The sequence below is a fragment of the Ovis aries genome, chromosome 25, assembly GCF_016772045.2.
Source record: "Ovis aries strain OAR_USU_Benz2616 breed Rambouillet chromosome 25, ARS-UI_Ramb_v3.0, whole genome shotgun sequence".
Classification (NCBI taxonomy): Eukaryota; Metazoa; Chordata; class Mammalia; order Artiodactyla; family Bovidae; genus Ovis; species Ovis aries.
Window position 1 is genome coordinate 9479902 of NC_056078.1, and position 19612 is coordinate 9499513.

Here is a 19612-nt window from a genome sequence, read left to right on the forward strand (position 1 = left end):
GTGTGATTCTGTGCCTGGGCCAAATTTAATTGAAAAGACAAAAGATTTGTATAAAAAATACTGTTGATTGAGTTGATGTAATCCACTCAGGCTGGGTGTTCCTTTAGACTGTAGAATTTTTTTCAGTCCTTAAGATGCTTTTTCAGAAGGTGGTTAAGAACAATCAGCTGGTCAGGAGGCTGACTGTTTTTTTTCTTATTTTTGATATAGTCACTTCCCCCAGATAGTTTTGCAGGGATCAAAGTGGGCTGCTTCTGGATTCCTGCTAATTCCTCCTATACTTAGCAAGTGCCGTGAATGGTGTTCCTTCTGGGTTTAAGCAGAATAAGGGGCTGAGAGTGGTCCTGAATTTCCAGAGCTTTGCACTAACATACAGTGCAGTTTTTGTTACCTGGAAACAGGACAATTTAAAGCGTCCAAAGATTTCACAGCTATTTCTTACAGAGCATAAACCAGTCATTTTTCAAAGGAAAAGCTTTGTAGCTACTGGAATAATTTGTCACAGAAGATTGTGTTTAGGAAAGTCCTCTACCTTAATATCTACTTAGGTATAATCAGTTGAGTTAGAAAGAATATGGGCTCACAGGATATTGTATGAGATCCAGTATTAGGGACATAGATATAACTAACCTTCTAAAGTGATACTAGCAATCCAAGCAGCACCAGTGATACCAGAGAAAGAGACCATCTTCTAGGAGATAGCCATAGAAAAGGTGTCTTTAGCTCTTGATTGAAAGCTTTTGATTTTGCAGAAAGTCACATATGTTAAACCCAGGAGATCATGTACCTGAACCGTATAAGAAACACTGAATCAGAATCACGGTGATCTTGGAGACCTTTTAAAGAAAATCTTCTATGATAGTTATTGGGGTCAATACATGTTTGACTCTGTAACACCACACGGTAATCATCTGTTTGCATCCAGAGATTTCACCTAGAGCACATTACAGTGATTGATGTTTTTAATAATGATCTTGGGGTCATCAAGATATGTAAATGATGTTTAATGCTGATGGGTCACTAAATATAGGGGAACAGAAACTATATTTTTCAAAGATAGTCACTGTAAATGTTTGAAATCATGTTTTAGAAGTTAAAGATTACTAATTTGATAGTTAGCTAAGACTCTTGTCAAAAATTAGTAGTTTTTGAATGACACTAAAATAGTCAGTATACAGCCTACAGTATGTAGTAAAGCATTAAGTTGTAACTGAAAAGGAAAAAGAGGGAAGAGAATGGGGAGTCTGGATTTGGAGGGCTCCCTATATTTTGAATGTGATAAATCAAAAAAGAATTCTCCCAAAGTCAAGTCCAAATGAACAAGAACATTATTTTCTGAATGCAAACATGATTCAAGTTGCTGGGTTATCCACAATCTTTATCCTATTTCAGAATGCCTTTCTACAAGCCCATGTATGGGATTGATGGCAAACTACTTTTCTAGAAAATAGTTCTTGAAACATAAATCTTCAACTGTCTCATATTTGAGAAAAATTACCACTTTGCCACTTAGAATTTATTTTATAATCATTTTCATACTTAACTGTTTAACCGCATAACTTATTTCTAACAGTAGGCATTAAAGTGTGAAAGAAAACTGAAAGTGACTAGGCTGAGAGCATGCCTGGCTTTTAAAAAAAAATTTATTTATTTAATTGGGGTTTAATTAATTTACAATATTGTAGTGGTTTTTGCCATACATTGACATGAATCAGCCATGGGTGTACATGTTTCCCCACCCTGAACCCCTTTCCCACCTCCCTCCTCATCCCATCCCTCAGGGTTGTCCCAGTGCACAGTGTTTGAGTGCCCTGTTTCATGCATCGATCTTGGACTGGTCATCGGTTTCACATATGGTAATATACATGTTTCAATGCTGTTTTCTCAAATCATCCGACTCTTGCCTCTCTTCTCCCACAGAGTCTAAAAGTCTGTTCTTTATATCTGTGTCTCTTTTGCTGCCTCACATATAGGGTCATTGTTATCATCTTCCTAAATTCCATATATATGCATTAATATACTATATTGGTGTTTTTCTTTCTGACTTACTTCACTCTGTACAATAGGCTCTAGTTTCATCCACCTCATTACAACTGATTCAAATGCATTCTTTCTAATAGCTGAGTAATATTCCATTCTGTATGTGAACCACAGCTTTCTTACCCATTTGTCTGCCAATGGACATCTGCTGTTGCTGTTGCTAAATCACTTTAGTGGTGTTCAACTCTGTGTGACCCCATAGACGGCAGCCCACCAGGCTCCACCGTCGCTGGGATTCTCCAGGCAAGAACATTGGAGTGGGTTGCCATTTCCTCCTTCTCCAATACATGAAAGTGAAAAGGGAAAGTGAAGTCGCTCAGTCATGTCCGACTCTTAGCGACCCCATGGACTGCAGCCTACCAGGTTCCTCCGTCCATGGGATTTTCCAGGCAAGAGTACTGGAGTGGGTTGCTATTGCCTTCTCCGAATGGACATCTAGGTCACTTTCATGTCCTAGCTATTGTAAACAGTGCTGCGATGAACATTGGGGTACACGTGTCTCTTTCACTTCTGGTTTCCTCAGTGTGTATGCCCAGCAGTGGGATTGTTGGGTCATCATTGGAAGGATTGATGCTGAAGCTGAAACTCTTCTGGCCACCTCATGCAAAGAGTTGACTCATTGGAAAAGACCCTGATGCTGGGAGGGATTGGGGGCAGGAGGAGAAGGGGACGACAGAGGATGAGATGGCTGGATGGCATCACTGACTCGATGGACGTGAGTTTGAGTGAACTCTGGGAGTTGGTGATGGACAGGGAGGCCTGGTGTGCTGCGATTCATAAGGTCGCAAAGAGTCGGATACGACTTAGAAACTGAACTGAACTGAACAGAAGGTAGTTTTATTTCCAGTTTTTTAAGGAATCTCCGCACTCTACTCCATAGTGGCTGTACTAGTTTGCATTCCCACCAACAGTGTTAGAGGGTTCCCATTTCTCCACACCCTCTCCAGCATTTTTTGTTTGTTGACTTTTAGATAGCAGCCATTCTGACTGGTATGAGATAGTACCTCATTGTGGTTTTGATTTGCATTTCTCTGACAGTGAGTGATGTTGAGCATCTTTTCATGTGTTTGTTAGCCATCTGTATGTCTTCTTTGGAGAAATGTCCGTTTAGTTCTTTGGCCCATTTTTTATTGGGTTGCTTATTTTTCTGAAATTGAGCTGCAGGAGTTGCTTGTATATTTTTGAGATTAATTCTTTGTCAGTTGCTTCATTTGCTATTATTTTCTCCCATTCTGAAGGCTGTCCTTTCACCTTGCTTATAGTTTCCTTCATTGTGCAAAAGCTTTTAAGTTTAATTAGGTCCCATTTGTTTATTTTTGCTTTTATTTCCATTACTCTGGGAGGTGGGTCATAGTGGATCCTGCTGTGATTTATGTCAGAGAGTGTTTTGCCTGTGTTTTCACCTAGGAGTTTTGCAGTTTCTGGTTTTACATTTAGATCTTTAATCCATTTTGAGTTTATTTTTGTGTAAGATGTTAGAAAGTGTTCTAGTTTTACTCTTTTACAGATCACTGTTTGACCAGTTTTTCCAGCACCACTTTTTAAAGAGATTGTCTTTTCTCCATTGTATATTCTTGCCTCCTGTGTCAAAGATAAGGTGTCCATAGGTGTGTAGATTTATCTCTGGGCTTTCTATTTTGTTCCATTGAGCTATATTTCTATCTTTGTGCCAATATCATACTGTCTTGATGACTGTAGCTTTGTAGTATATTCTGAAGTCAGGCAGGTCGATTCCTCCAGTTCCATTCTTCTTTCTCAGGATTGCTTCCTCTATTCGAGGCTTTTTGTATTTCCATACAGATTGTGGAATTATTTGTTCTAATTCTGTGAAAAATACCATTGGTGGCTTGATAGGGATTGCATTGAATCTATAGATTGTTTGGGGTACTTTACTCATTTTTACTATATTGATTCTTTCGATTCATGGACATGGTATATTTCTCCATCTATTTGTGTCATCTTTGATTTCTTTCATCAGTGTGTTATAGTTTTCTATATATAGGTCTTTTGTTTCTTTAGGTAGATTTATTCCTAATTATTTTATTCTTTTTGTTGCAGTGGTGAATGGAATTGTTTCCTTAATTTCTCTTTCTGTTTTCTCATTGTTAGTTTATAGGAATGCAAGGGATTTCTGTGTGTTAATTTTATATCCTGCAACTTTACTATATTTATTGATTAGCTCTAGTAGTTTTATGGTGGAGTCTTTAGGGTTTTCTATGTAGAGGATCATGTGAGATCCTCTGTGTGAGGAATCTATGTGAGGATCCTCTATGTGAGATCTATGTGAGGAACAGTGAGAGTTTTACTTCTTTTTCAATCTGGATTCCTTTTAGTTATTTTTCTTCTCTGATTGCTGTGGCTAAAACTTCCAAAACTATGTTGAATAGTATTGTTGAGAATGGGCACCCTTGTCTTGTTCCTGACTTTAGGAGCTTTTATAGAAAGAAGGCTTTTGTATGCCAGGTCTTTACAGCTCAGAAAGGAGCATATGTACAGAAGTGGTCTCCCTAGCCTCTAACTAACCAGCCACCTAAAACTTTAGATGAGGAGCATGTGAAAGGGCAAATTCCCAAGGGTGGGTGGTCAGTTGGCACCTGTTATGGTCACTTCCCTGTCCTTGGAGGATTCTAGTACTCTCCTAAAATTATACTGGCTCCAGCCACCTGGGCTGCTGCTACCCATTTTTCAGCCAAGGGCAAGCAGTTGTCTTACAGCAGCCTTATATTAATACTTGTCCCACCTGTCCTCGGTGGCTGGTCTCCATCTAGGCTGCAGCTGCTATCTCCACCAAATCAAGAGAGTTTTTGTCTCCCAGGAGTTTTTTGGGAAGTTCCTAGAATTCAGGTTTCCATCCTGCCTCCTTAGAGTCTCCATAGTTGGTATGAAGATGGGAGTGTTCACTCCTTTTGCTGTTTTTGTTTCTCCCTGCATGTAGTCTTTTAGGGTGGCATTCCACAAAATCCAGGCTTCCCAGGTGGCACAGTGGTAAAGAATCTGCCTGCCAATGCAGGAGACATAGGAGACATGGGTTCAGTCCCTGGATCTGGAAGTCCCCTTGGAGGAGGAAATGGTGGTATTCTTGCCTGGAGAATCCCATGGATGGAGGAGCCTGGTGGGCTACAGTCCAGGGGACCACAAAGAGTTGGACACGGCTGAACGACTGAGCACTCATCTACTCTACAGAATCCTGGTTAACTAGAGAAATGAAAGAGGAAATCTTTTCCTGGAATAGCTGGATAATCCAGGAAGGACTTACTTAATAAAAATTGCTTATTAAAAACAAAATCACAGTGATCTCTACATTTTACAGGATTGGTTTCTAGTTCTCTTGGATACTGAACTTCTGTCCCATTGCCATGGACAAAAATGAAGTTTCACCTTTTATTTTTAATTTTATTGAAGTATAGTTGATTTATACATGAGCTTTTCTGTGTTGCTGCTGATCAATGGGTTTTTATTTTTTCCTGAAATTTTCTTCTAATCAGAGTTGTACATTCAGCATTTCTCTACCTTTTCCTATTTTTTAATTTTTATCCTCTGTTTAAAGTGAAACATAGTTTATAATGTTTCCTTACTGGTCCTTTTTATTTCACTTTATTTGTCTTTTATGTTATTTTGTTACAACCATAAAATATAACAATACTTGGATCCAAGCCCTGTTCTAAAAACTTGGCATGTATTATTTCTCACAACTGATCCCAAGGGCCTTCTGTGTTGATGTGGCTACCAGTCTGATTCTTTTCACTCCTCTCTGAAATAGACTGGTGAAAGCTCACCAGTGGCCTTGTGCCTGCTTGGCACAAGGTAAAATCTCCTGATTAGATTCCTCCTGGTAGGTAAAGTTAGACCAAATACAAGACTTCTACTCTGTGGCTTATTTCCAGTTTTTCCATGCAGACCCTCAACAAATTTGGTTCAATCCTGGAAAACCCTCGGCATGAGCCATGATCAGAAAGTAGGACAGTTAAGTTTGATCCCAGATGGAGCTCTCATAGTTTTAGAAGCCAAGTAAGAAGCATGTAAGTCTCATGATAAAAAGCAAACTGTGAGGAGCATGTTCCCCCATCCCAGCACGTGGACGCTTCCAATATCATTAAGTTCTTTCCAGACACTTCGTTACATCCTCAAAGATTTTTCTTGCTCATGAGGATATAAACAATTCAGGAAGTTACAGCCATAAACATTTTAAGGCAAATGGCTCTGGGAGTAGGGTTTATAGCAAGATCGTGTAAAAGCCTTTCACACCTGATTCAAGGCTGTTTTTTTTGTGTGTGTGTGTATTTGCCTGACATATAGGATTCACTCAGTTTTTTAGTTCCTTTAAAATGAAACTGTTCCGTATATACGTGTGGATGTAGTGTGTTCTTGGGAGGAGGTGAGTTCAGGATCTTCCAATGTCACTTTCAGTCTTTGAGTTCAGTCGCTCAGTCATGTCCGACTCTTTGCGACCCCATGGACTGCAGCACACCAGGCACGCCAACGTCAATACCTTGAACCAGAACCTTGAAATATTTTCTCCTTTAAAAGTTTTGTGTGCTCCTTTCATTGAGTGGACAAGATTTTGGAAGAGAAAAACAGTTGACCCTTGAACATCATGGGGCTCCCAGTTGCCGACTATCTGTGCTATTGAAAATCCACGTGTAACTGTACAGTTGGCTCTGTATGTGCAGTTCCACATCCACAGATTACATCAGCCTTGGATCATGTACCACTGTAGTGCATATTTAGTGAACAAAATCCACACAGAAGTGGACTTGCCAGTTCAAACTGAGTTGTACGTACTCCAGCAATAACTCGCACTAACATCCTGATGGGATAACTTCTGATATTTTTTGAAATATATGTATTATTACACCAATAAATATACTTTACATAGTTGTAATCCTAATATATATCCAGTTTTGTATCTACTCTTGAAAGTTTATATTATACATTTCTGTGTCATTATTAGAAACTTCACAAGTCATTTCTATAAAAGTCATTATGTTGCAGAAACCAGTACTCAAGAAACCAAGCACCACACTCAGAGAGTTGGAGAACTCAGGCAGACCCAGAGGAGTAACACTCCAAGCTCTGAGCCCTGAACAAAGGGGTTACAGAGCTTTTATAGACAGACTGTAGTGGGCAGCACTAGCTATTACTAGGCTGGTTTAAACTAAGGGGTCTTGTGTGCGCAGGAACAGTGGTCACGATGGGCAGGGGAATGCCTGACCTGGACAGGCATGATTAAGCAGGTTTGCAGGGGCTGGGCGGTTGCAAAGAGCAGGGCAAGGGTGAGTGAGATAAACTCCAGTTCCTAGGATTGCAAATCCTGACTTTGAGACTACATGACCTACGTGATCCAGACTTTGCAAGGGGCAAGGTGAGTTACAGAGGCAAAAGGAGGTAAAATTTTAACTATTCCTCTTCATTCCCTGCTCTTGATGCTTCTGTCACTTGTTGTATAAAGCATCATCTCATGTTTTGGTAGGATATTCAGAGCTCCCCTTCGTTTAGGGGGCTGTATTGAGCTATTACCATTTGTAACTTTATGGATTCAATCCGAGAGGTTGTGAACTGGGTAATTGCATTGAGAATACAGGGCCAAACAAGACTGCCACAAAGAACATGAAGAGAGGACTGGCTAAAGGGAGAAGTCACAGTGTTCAGCTCCAGATATTGTTCCAGTTACCCCAGGAGTTTGCTAGTTCCTGTCTCCTTTTTATGATCCATTGATATTTTGATAGCCGGATCCTCAAGCTTCCACCATGTGCTGACCAGCCAGCTGCTGGAGTGTGGCTGGAGCAAGGCTGTAGAATCCTTAAGCTTCTGTGGTGCATTGACTAGTCAGCTCCCAGAGCGACTAGAGCAGGGCTCAGCATCCTTCATGGGTGAGGGTCATTGTTTTTGGAACCAGCCCTTGAGGAGGTTTTGGGGGTCCTGAACTGCTTTCCAGGTGTCCTCATCACAGGAATTCGCTGCCTTCTTGACTCTGGTGTGGTGGATCTGAGGGATGACATCTGTAACTTTATCAGCAGTAGGGGTTGTCAGGATGACTGTGTGAGGGCCTGTCCAATCTGGCTGAAGTATTTCCTTTTTCCCGTCTTTAACCATACCTCATCTCCTGGCTGATAGGGGGTGAACCCAGTTGCCCAGTGGAATGGGCAATATGGTGGAAGGCTTCTCCCAATGCCTGGAGGTGTTGGAACATCTCCAGGTCAGCTAGTTGTTGGTGGTCTCCCTTGAGCATTTTTAATCACTGGGGGTGGTCTCCCATATAAGATCTCAAAGGGAGAATAGCCTGAGGACCTTGGGGTTCATTTACGGAGGGCAGTGAGAGCCCACAGAATAAGACAGCTTGTTCTAGCACTGTCTAGGTGTTGGCTGGGGGATATTCTTGTCATACTAGTACTTGGAGAAACAAACTTATCAAGAAAGTTAAAGATATATTGCCCAAAGATTAATAGACCTAGGAAAGCTGCTGAGGTGCTAGCTAGGAGAACCAGTCCAGACATTGGTTTGCGATATTAGTGTTTCTCTAGGTATGAGAAGATGCAAGAATTTGGACTCATACAAATCTTTACCTGAAAACATCTGACTATCTGAGGGCCTGTTTTTCTGGATTTTCCCAGAGCACACAGTGCCTTATTTCTTGTCTCCACCCTGAACTCCTTTCAAGGGGGTGTTGAAGGTCAGCATCTTGTAGTGGTCATGACTTAATCTTTGTAGAGGTAGCTGGCAAGGGCTAACTTCCAGTCAGCAGGGCCCCTTTATAGCCACATATTTGACCATGTTTGGGGGCATTTCATGGTCATTGTGTCCTCTGGTGCTGGAAAGGCTCTTTCCCAGGTCTAACAAAGATTCCATTGACAGGCCACTCAATGTGTTGTCAGTAGACCAGGCCTTGTAAGTAGCAAAAGTCTCTGGATCGTACCTGTCTTACTAACCTCTTGGTCCAGGAAAATATTTCCTCTTGTTGCTTCTTCCCATATCTAGAGTTACATTATTATAATTATTGATCTCATATGGAATTGCATATCAGCATTTTATCAAAGGCTCAGTCACACATTTGGTAACGTAAGATATAATCTTCTGAAACAAGCTACATAGAAAATAATATAGCTAGCAGTCATAAGTAAGTTCACAAGTAAGAATTTAAGTTAAGAACTTTTATTGAGTATAGCCCGGTATATCCCAGGTCATCTGTCTCCATTAAATGATTATAGCCAAGTGTTAATTTCCTGGTTGTACATCATGGAGCATCTGACCTTTATCCAAAGACTGAGATAAGCTTTAGAAACAATCTTAAGAGTGTTCTTTTTAATAACATAATTAAACCTTTTAGCAATATAACATAACAAGAAACTATCTCACAAGTGAGTCTTAGTAAGCACAGACCTTAATTAACAAAACTAGAACTTAATATTTAGTGAAACATATTTTTTTCTTTTTTTGAAGAACTCACTGTGAGGGTATTAACAGTGTAGCCAGTTAAGGCTTTAACCCATCAACTAAAAATGAGGTCTGTCAGGGAGCTGGGAAAAGCCAAGCGGCTGTCTTGGATTTCCCATAGCCCTGGCTCTTTGATTTTCAGCTGTTGTTTATCCATTTTTAATTTCCTGATTTAAGAGCACACTATCGCCATGTTTTAAGGACATCAAGATAGCAAAAGTCTAACCATGTGGGGTTATTTTTTGTAGAAGCAGAATGAGCTTTGTCTACATGTACCATAATCTTAAATAATGTTTATTACTTTACCAAAGAAACAAAAAGACTTTAAAAACATATATATCACTTAAAGGCAAAGAAATTCATAATCTGTTATCAAAAGCTGTATTTTAAGAAAACTTTGTTCTCTAAACAGAAAGAAGACCAAATTCCAGTCTGGTACGAGCTTACAGTTAATAACAAAATTTGTTTATCTGTTTAATCTTAGAACGTCTTTTCCACAAATCTTGAAGAACTAGCAGTATTCTTCTAAAGGCATGAGAGTAAAACCATAGAAGGCATGTTTAGAATCTGATTCTATTGCAATTGACAAAGAAACCTGGTCATAACACTTTAATATGATAACTAGAATTATAAGTGACCATATTTTATCAGGGCACATCAGATCTATGAATTTCACATAATTTTAGAATATCTATATTAGTAACATCAACCGTACAGCTTAACCTGAAAAGATTTTTCACCCCTTTAACAGTACTTCCCATGTAATTTAACATGTTCAATGAACCCAGGTAGCTTAATAGCTCTTTGGGATGTTCAGGGGCCCTCTAAAGCATCCCAAAGTTAGCTAGAAGTCAAGTTATTTAGGAAGTTTTGTCGGTAAATACCAAAAGGGTTTGTAACAGTCACGTAGGATCATATAAGTTACTGTGAAATAATAGTTATTTACTTAGCCAAAGTTAACAAAAGATTTCAAAGGTAAATATAGAACAGAGCAATTAAGAGGTAAAAAGACTTAAATCTATTATTAAAAGCATTCAACATCCAAGGAAAATATGTCCTTTTAACAGAGAGAAAGGCCAAATTTAGGTTTTTGCACCAGCTTACTTTAAACTCATTTAGGTAAGCTTAATTAAATTTATTTTAAACTTGGTCAGTCCTAACCATGTACAAAACTTTTTCAGGGTTCACCTTCCACAAACCTTTTAATCATTTTCTGTAACAACCACCTGTAAGTCAGACCTACTTTCTTTTCCCTTAATAAAATGTAATTTTATTTTTTATATCTTCTTTATTAAAAACATACATCCTACTTTCTTATTAGATCAGCAAACAAACATTAATACTAATATTTAATATTGACTATTTCCCAATTCACTTGAATTTGAAATTTATTTAGGTTAATTTTTCTTGTATTTAGAATTGTTTGATTTGTAAGTGCTTACTTTTCTTTAGGCCAATTAAATTAGAACTCATTTACAACTTCAACAATATTATCAGAAAAAAGACATATACCAAGACATACATAAACCCAGACAGACAGACAGAGATCTTACAGTTTTCTGTTTGAGATTTAAAATATCTCTTTGACACCCCCCTCCACTTTATGTTCTAATTTGCCCAAGGGTGAGGTCTCAGGCAAAGCTGGCTGTGTATTTCAAGGACATGGAAAGGGTTAAATTCAAGCTTTTCCCTGGGCAGCTCTTTTTACAAGCTAGTTGTTTTTAACTGCATATGCAAGAAGAATTGGTTTTGCAGTTTCCAAAAAGAAAAAATTCTCTCACTCCATTCAGTTAGCAATCAGGCACTCACAATCATTCAGAGGTTATCACAATGCCTCCCTTCTCCTGAGTCCCCAGGTTTCCTTAACTGTTGCACCCTTCCTGGGAGCCCCAAGGAGGTTATCAGTCATGATGCCTCCCTTCCTCCTGAGTCCCCAGGTCTCCCTATCTGATGCTCCCTTCCTGTGAGCCCCAAGGAGGTGATCAGTCGTTGGGGTAGGTTCCTGCTTGGGAACTCACCTTATCCTGCTTGGACCCCAGGGCCTCACCTTATCCTGTGGCCATTCCTGGTGAGTTGGTCTGTCCCTCCACTGAGTCCAGTTGGGGCACAGCTGTTGGGAAAGTCAGAACACTGGTCAAAACAGACCCTGAATACCATCAGGCGGGGCGCCTCCTTGTTTGTCTCAGGGTTCCTTCACTCCAGCCAGGCCGAGCCACCAGTCGGGATGCTCAAGGGGCCGACGTGGTTGGAATCTCACTGGGGCCTCCAGAAATGTTGCAGAAACCAGTACTGGAGAAGCTAAGCACCACACTTGGAGAGTTGGAGAATTCAGGTTTATTACGCCGGCAGGCCCAGAGGAGTTCACAAGCTCTGAGCCTTGAACAAAGGGATTACGGAGTTTTTATAGACAGACTGTAGTGGGCAACACTAGTTGTTTTAAACTAAGGGGTTTAAACTAAGGCTGGTTTAAGCTAAGTGGTTTTCGCACGTGCGGGAACAGTGGTCAAGATGGGGAGGGTGATGCCTGGCCTGGACAGGCATGATTAAGCAGGTTTGCAGGGGCTGGGCGATTGCAAAGAGCAGGACAAGGGTGAGTGAGAGAAACTCCAGTTCCTCCTATTGCAAGTCCCACTTTCTGAGACTACATGACCTACGTGATCCAGACTTTGCAAGGGGCAAGGTAAGTTACAGAGGCAAAAGGAGGTAAAATTTTAACTTTTCCTCTTCAATTAAATTTACAAAATAAAATCTTTGTCTTATTTGGGTGTTTTTTTTAAACACTGTGTAGCATGCTCATAATTCTTTCATTCAGATAATTCTGTTATAATCTACCAAGATTTCAAGTTTTTCTTTGAGAAGCTTACCATAAATTTTATGTGGTATTGCCATTCCTGGGTTTTATTCAGTGAATTTAAAATTTAAATGTTAAATCATCTTTAGTCAACTATTGCCATTATAATGTTAAGCATTGTTTCTCTTGTTTTTTTACACAGGCTTTTGAGGCATATATCAGCATGGTTTATATAGACGCATAATGCTGTCAGTCTTGCTAGTGTTGGCTTTTTGAAAATTATTCTTTTGGTGTTTCTAATTTGTTTTCCTTTAGGAATTTCTTATTATATATATATAAACAACAGCGTACCTGCATTTTATTCCAACAGTTGAAATTAAAAACTGTTTTCTTCCACTTTTTATTTTAAGAATCAGAGGTTTTGTCTTAAAAAATAATGACAACCTAGAAGTTGAGTTATGTTTTATTTTGTGGGAATTTGTAGGACTTCAGGCCTGGGAGTAACTCTGAGAGAAGTGCTCCTAGGGGGCAAGGGGAGGAGCCAGGTTATATAAAAGTTTTACAATAAAGGGCAGGCAGTCTGAACATTAAAAGATTATTGTTAATTAAGAAAACCAGATATACCAACCTAAGGAATTTACTGCTTTTCTATATGTGGGAAGGTGCCAGAGCTTGGGCTAATGAAATCATTCCTTTGATATGTAACCTCACCTCTCTGGGTTTTTCACATCCTGAGCTCCTTTGGGGCTTACCTTAGGGAGTGGCTGCAGCCTGATGGCTGTTGTATCACAGATATTCTTCTCCTTCCTGAGTGCCCTTAGGGCTCACCAGCTCATCTTGGAGGGCTGGAATTGCTGATGACTGTGACATCCTTATTTATTGGTATGGCAGGAAAAATTTCATTTCTCAGTGGCAGTTAGTTCTTTTCCACTGTTTGCTTATTTGTTGGATCTGATATGGCTCCATTGGAAAAAAAATTTTGATAAAAACTCAAAACTCTGAAAACCTATTAAAATAGGCTGAACAGGAGAAAAATCAGAGATTTCTTTTCACATTGCTATCCTTGCATTTTTGATATGTGGTGTTCTTTCCAAAAATTTAGTCTTTAATCTTTTCTAATATACTTCTATATGTAAATGCTGTTGGCTTTCATGAATTTTTATTTACAGAAATAATTGATTTTTAAAAAATCTTCCACCTGTTTTTTCTTAATAATTACATTTGATATCAGAGTTTGGCAAACTTTTTATGTAAAAGGCCAGATAGTAAATATTTTAGGCTCTGGGATCACAAGGCTTTGTTGCTGTAGCCACTCAACTCTGCCTTTTTAGTGCAAAGGCACCCTTTGTATTATTTGATGTTTCTCATGCTTTGGAGACTATGAAACATTTTCCACTATAAACATCCAGGAGAGTGATTCAGCTCCATTGGTTAGGATGCACTGCTGTGGAGTCATACTTTTAGTGCCAAGAAGATTTGTCAGTGAATGGACGTGTATACACAGTACAACCTTATTTATAAATATAGGCAGCTGTGTGCTCTATAGTAATATGAAATAGGAAGAAAACAAAAAAAATCAGAATGACATATGACATCAGGATGACTAATCTATTAAAAATGCTTTTCCCTTTCTGTTATTTTAGTTTCTTTGTGCTTGGAATAAAGACGTTTATTTTATTGCTAACTTTTTTAATAGCAGAGATAACTTCCATAACTTTATATAAAAATCTTCTTTAATTTATCCATTAGTCTATTGCACAATTATTTTCTAGTCTCTTTGATTTTCAACTGGCATGGATTTTTGGGATACAACAACAGATATTGAACCACGCCATAAATTAATTTAACCTTTTTGGGTATTTTTTTTTTTTCACTGAATTTACATCTGTATATTTTGAAGAATTAAGTCATTGGTGAAGAAATTAGCATTAACAGCCCTTGTAATGGATTGGGGTTCAGATCAAGTGTCATTTGTGACAATTATAGTGAATTACTTCTATACAATTTGTACACCTGAGTACTTTACATTTCTGTTCTGAGAAAGTGATCTCCATTTGAAACGAATAAACCTTTCTACAAGGTTCCTTTGAGATCCTTCTTAGTACTAGGTAGCTCTCAGACAGTGATCACATGTTCTAAATGTTATGTTTAATTGCTGCAAATGAACTACATTTCACTGTTGACAAGGCAACCTTGCTTTGAAAGTATAAATACACATGGACACATTTAACTTTGCAATTTCACACTAAAATTTCTGATAATGAGATTTATTTCTTATTTCTGTTTTAAACCATAAGAAAATATATATTCTATTTTGTCCTCTCTGATGACTAATGCCCCAAAATATCACCATTCTTATTCAGGTTTTATATACTGTATTTTTCTTTTTGTGTAATCTTGTATATTTCTCTTGTTCTGTAAACCAAGAAACAATCTCCAGAAGAATGTAATGATCTCCATGGGTTAGATGCATTGGTGCAGAATTATGCTTTTAGCGTCTGAAATCTTCCTAAACTGGCCATAATCTACCCCTTCCATCTCCTACTGGCTTTGTACCTCAGGTACATCAGCTCTGCCCAGCATACAAGACTTCAGTCAGCCCATGTTTCCTATCTGGAAAATGGTCATGTATGAGTTCTCTGTGGCCCCGCTTAAATGTTACTTTCTTTCATTTCTCTATAGGCAGAGTTACCTGCTTCCTTAGCTGAACACTCTATATTTGCCTTGTTCTCATTTGTTATCATATTTGGTTATCAGCCCTGCCTCCCAGACACCAGCTGTCCCTTATCACAGATATTCGGAGACAAACATATTGAGCACATAATTATACTACATTCAGTCAACACCTCAATAAACACATAGAGAAGAGGAAAGTCACTGATCATTGTACACTAGTTAATCATATTTTCCCCCTTTTCTTTATTTTCTGTTTAGGTATTCTTGAAGTTTTACACTGTGTGTTAGTAGAAAGTCCAGAAGCTCTAAATATTATTAAAGAAGGCCATATAAAATCCATTATCTCACTTTTAGACAAGCATGGAAGAAATCACAAGGTGAGTGAACCATTTTATTGCCTGAAATGAATTCGGGAATAATTCCAAACATACTCTTTAAAAAGATGATTTTTGAAAGGTGTGTCATTTTCCATGCTTTTCACTTTTTAATTTTAATCAGATAATACTGTGTAGAGCTTATGCATAGCACCAGTGGGAGAATGGAGCAGTTCTCAGTTTGTGGACAATAAGTGGACACATTGCTGTCATGTTTAAAGTGACTGGGTCAGCGGTACCTGGAGGGAATGTGTTTCTGTTTGTGGAAATTACTGCTGATGCTTGAATCTGAAAAGGGAATGAGAGCCAGCTGAAAGGGATTTCACTTTTCAGGTTCTGGATGTCCTATGCTCTCTCTGTGTTTGCCATGGAGTAGCAGTCCGTTCTAACCAGCATCTCATCTGTGACAATCTTCTGCCAGGAAGAGACCTGTTATTGCAGACCCGCCTTGTGAACCATGTGAGCAGGTAGGTTCAGATAGACCGTGTCACCAAATTGGTTGTATAACAAGAATTCAGATATCCAAAATACAATAAATTCCACAAGTCAGTGAAACTACATTTCCAGTTAGATCTACTTTCCAAGGGGTCAGACATGTTTTGGGTACTCTGTGCCAGCCACAATGTCAGATTCTTTATAAGCATTCTATACTGTTTGTGTGTGCATGAAGTATTACTATTATCCATGTTTTTTATAAATTAAAATTTTTGAACTGAAAATGAGACTTGAGTCTAATTCCAAAGATTGAGCTCTTAACCACCATGTTATAATGCCTTCCATATGTAATAATGATAATATTGAATATAATTAAGAAGACATTATGTGTGATAGCAATGACTTTGATACACTTAGCATAGTGTTTAGCAGCTATCCAGGAAACACTTGCTACTTCACCATGTTTCAAACAAAAATGTGGGGTTTAGTATGTATTTCTCCTCTGTGTTTTTTTTTTTTAAACACAAATATATTGTGTGTGTATGTGTTTTTTTTTTTTAAGATTGATTTGAGACTTCCTTTATTGTTCCTTCTACACTAGACCTGTTGTTAATGAGTGGTGTTCCTGAGACTTTCTCTAATCCATAATGTTAATTTAGGGTTAGGATCCCTTCATAAAATGCAATTAAAATACAACTAACTAGAGACTCTTCACAGTGAAACATAGAGAATAACAAAGATGATTCCTCACTTTGGTTCCTTCACTCAAGGCTATGACTTGCATCAGCCTCAAACCCTCTATGACAAAAAATTTTAGCTTAGGAAAATGTCTCTATGTCCTGCTGCTAAGGTGCATCAGTCGTGTCCGACTCTGTGCGACCCCATAGACGGCAGCCCACCAGGCTCCCCCGTCCCTGGGATTCTCCAGGCAAGAACACTGGAGTGGGTTGCCATTTCCTTCTCCAATGCATAAAAGTGAAAAGTGAAAGTGAAGTTGCTCGTTAGTGCCGAACTCTTAGCACTCTATGTCCTGGATTAATAATAACTCTATTAATTCTGGGGCCTGATGCTACCCTGAGTGTCTCCCCTTAAATATGGTTTATGATGTAAAAATAGGTTGAAGAACAGTTAAGAAAAAATGTAGTAGACTGTTGAGTGATGTAACCAAATTTTCCCGAAAGCAAACATAAGTCACTGAACATTAACTGTAAGATTGGGTTGTTAGAGTAGACTTCAGTGATTGTTTCAATAATTTGTTGCACTTAAGGAAACATTGGGTTGCCCAAAAAAGTCAATAAGGTTTTTCGGTACAATGTTTTGGAAACCCAAACAAACTTCTTGGTCGATGGAATGCATGTTTGAGAAGCAGGACTAATTCAGGATAGCATGAGGTAATAAATTGAGACAATGGAAGGTTTATGTGGATTTTCTCACATGCTGTTCCCATCTCTTCAAAGCATGAGACCCAATATTTTTCTGGGTGTCAGTGAAGGATCTGCACAGTATAAGAAGTGGTATTATGAGTTGATGGTGGACCACACTGAGCCATTCGTGACTGCTGAAGCCACTCACCTGCGAGTGGGCTGGGCTTCCACAGAGGGGTACTCACCCTACCCTGGAGGGGGTGAAGAGTGGGGTGGAAATGGTGTCGGAGATGACCTCTTCTCCTACGGATTTGATGGCCTTCACCTCTGGTCAGGTAAGTACCATCCATTTTCCTTTACAGTATTCTTGAAGGAAATGATCTGCCCTTACTGTATATTTCCATAACCTATTTGTGTGGCTCATGTCAGATACATTGATTTCAAAAATGCAACACTACAGTGATGAAAGAGGTAAGTCAAAAGCAAAATTTCACTAGAGGAAAAAGAAAACTCTTACAATTATAGTACATCTCCAAAAGACTTCATTGTGTATGAATGATATATATCAGAAGTGGCATTCTGATTCACGAATTGAATGCAAAAACTTAAATGTTTCCTACTTGCTTTAGTTGGAATGCTTTAGTGCAACGCTTCAGTTTCCACTGTAAACAGGAACCAAAAAAAAAAAAAAATCCTGGAAAATAATCATAATAAAAAGACTAAGTTTCATCTCTTGGTTGATAGTTTCATGTCAGGAATGGGTAAGTTAACTGTACTATGAGGAAACAGTCCAAAATCAAATGATGTGTTGTTTCAGAAGTGTGGAGCTGTTAAAAAATAAATGTATAGCTCATTTCACTAGCTAACAACCCTAACTCTTTAATGATTGAACATATATTAAAAATTAGTAATATATAAAAATATACTCTTTTTTGATTTATTAAAAAGATTTGATTGGCTCTGTTTAAAAGTTTAGCTTTTAGTTATATAGATACTAGATTTCATCTGGATTCTGCAGACTTATGCTTATATTCATAAAGCTGCATTTAGAATGAATCCAAACTGGTTTTATAACACATTTAACCTATAGAAGGGGGCTCCTGGGTGGCGCTAGTGGTAAAGACTGTTGCCAACACAGGAGACTTGAGAGACGCACGTTCGATCCCTTGGTTGGGAAGGTCACCTGGGTAGGAAATGGCAACCTGCTCTAGTATTCTTGCCTGGAAAACTCTGTGGACAGAGGAGCTGGTTGGTGGACTACAGTCCATGGGATCACAGAGTTGGATGTGACTGAGAACACACAACCTTCAGAAAATATGCAGAGGTTTCTTACATTACAAAAAAAGTTAAACTTTACCTCTTACGGGCAAATCAAATGATATTCATTTATTAATGCTGTATAAATCATAAATTATGAAAAGATATTTTAATTTAAATTTAATTAAAGCCTATAATCTGTGGTAAGGGGGTTTATAAATGAAAGCACTCTATATTTGTGTTGAGCAGTAATGTTTACTAAATCTTCCCTTTATTCAGTGCCAACAGCTCAGCAGCCTGGAAGAGATGAGCTGTATTTCAGATATTTTGTCTAACCTGTGGGACACTGGTTGGGGCCCAGGCTACATCTTATACACTGTCCACTGTGCTGGTCAGAAAGAGTCACAATGCTCTTTCCAAAATTTTTCTACTGACCAAAAAGGCAAAGAGCCCTAATTCAGAAGACCTGACAAACATGAAATAGAACTAAAGTCTGTTTAATAATACATTTCAACTGTTATCCTTTAGAGGTCATCCTCTTTCTGTACCTTCACACATCACTGCACACAAAATGGGTCTTCAGGTGGATGAATGAGACAGGTTCACTTGTTTTCTCATCACATAGAATTTAGGGGAAAACAAAACGACTCTTTTTTTTTTTTCTTTTAATGCTGCCTTGCTTCTAATTTCAGCCATAGAATGTCACTTCACTAAATGGCGAAGTTTGTATTTAGTTTGAAGCTTTTTCTATCAATACAAGGAAGAACCCAGAGCTTCTGGAATTGGACTGTGTCCAGTATGCCTTTTATGACTAAGTATCTGTTAAATAGAATGATAAGAGCAAACAAAAATACTCTGTGAGTCTATCACAGAAAGGAGGATAGGTTGTGGAATTTCAGGAGAAAGTCATCTTGAAACTTTAATTTATATCAAGAGAACATACTTGACTGTTTTTCCAAATGGCAAGAGAATATGTGCTCTACCATGCCTGTAGTTGATCGCTGTGTTCTCTTAAGCCACTGGGATTGCTTGTTAATTTTAGATTCATGATCAATAAAGGCAGATCTAAATGAATTGGCTTCTGACTGAGTTACCATGGTTAAATTCATTTTAAGTTGCATAATCTTTTCAGGTTCACTCTCCTTTTCCTTTTCTTTCTAATAGTTGAGGTAGAATTTAAAGTATTAAGGATCTGTGATTTCTGGGGCAGTGGGGGACACTTAGCTTTTTGTGATTGGAGAGTA

General features: G+C 38.5%; 1 protein-coding gene across 13 annotated transcripts in view; it reads left to right on the top strand.

Annotated features, from left to right (window-relative positions):
- The window catches only part of RYR2 (ryanodine receptor 2), an 810976-nt gene that overhangs the window by 443389 nt on the left and 347975 nt on the right, over positions 1-19612 (top strand). For all 13 annotated transcript variants that reach the window (XM_060406755.1, XM_060406748.1, XM_060406743.1 and 10 more), the window contains 3 exons: positions 15197-15315; positions 15646-15779; positions 17205-17446. In XM_060406755.1, coding sequence (XP_060262738.1) covers positions 15197-15315; positions 15646-15779; positions 17205-17446 — 495 coding nt within the window. The remainder of the gene's footprint in view (positions 1-15196; positions 15316-15645; positions 15780-17204; positions 17447-19612) is intronic.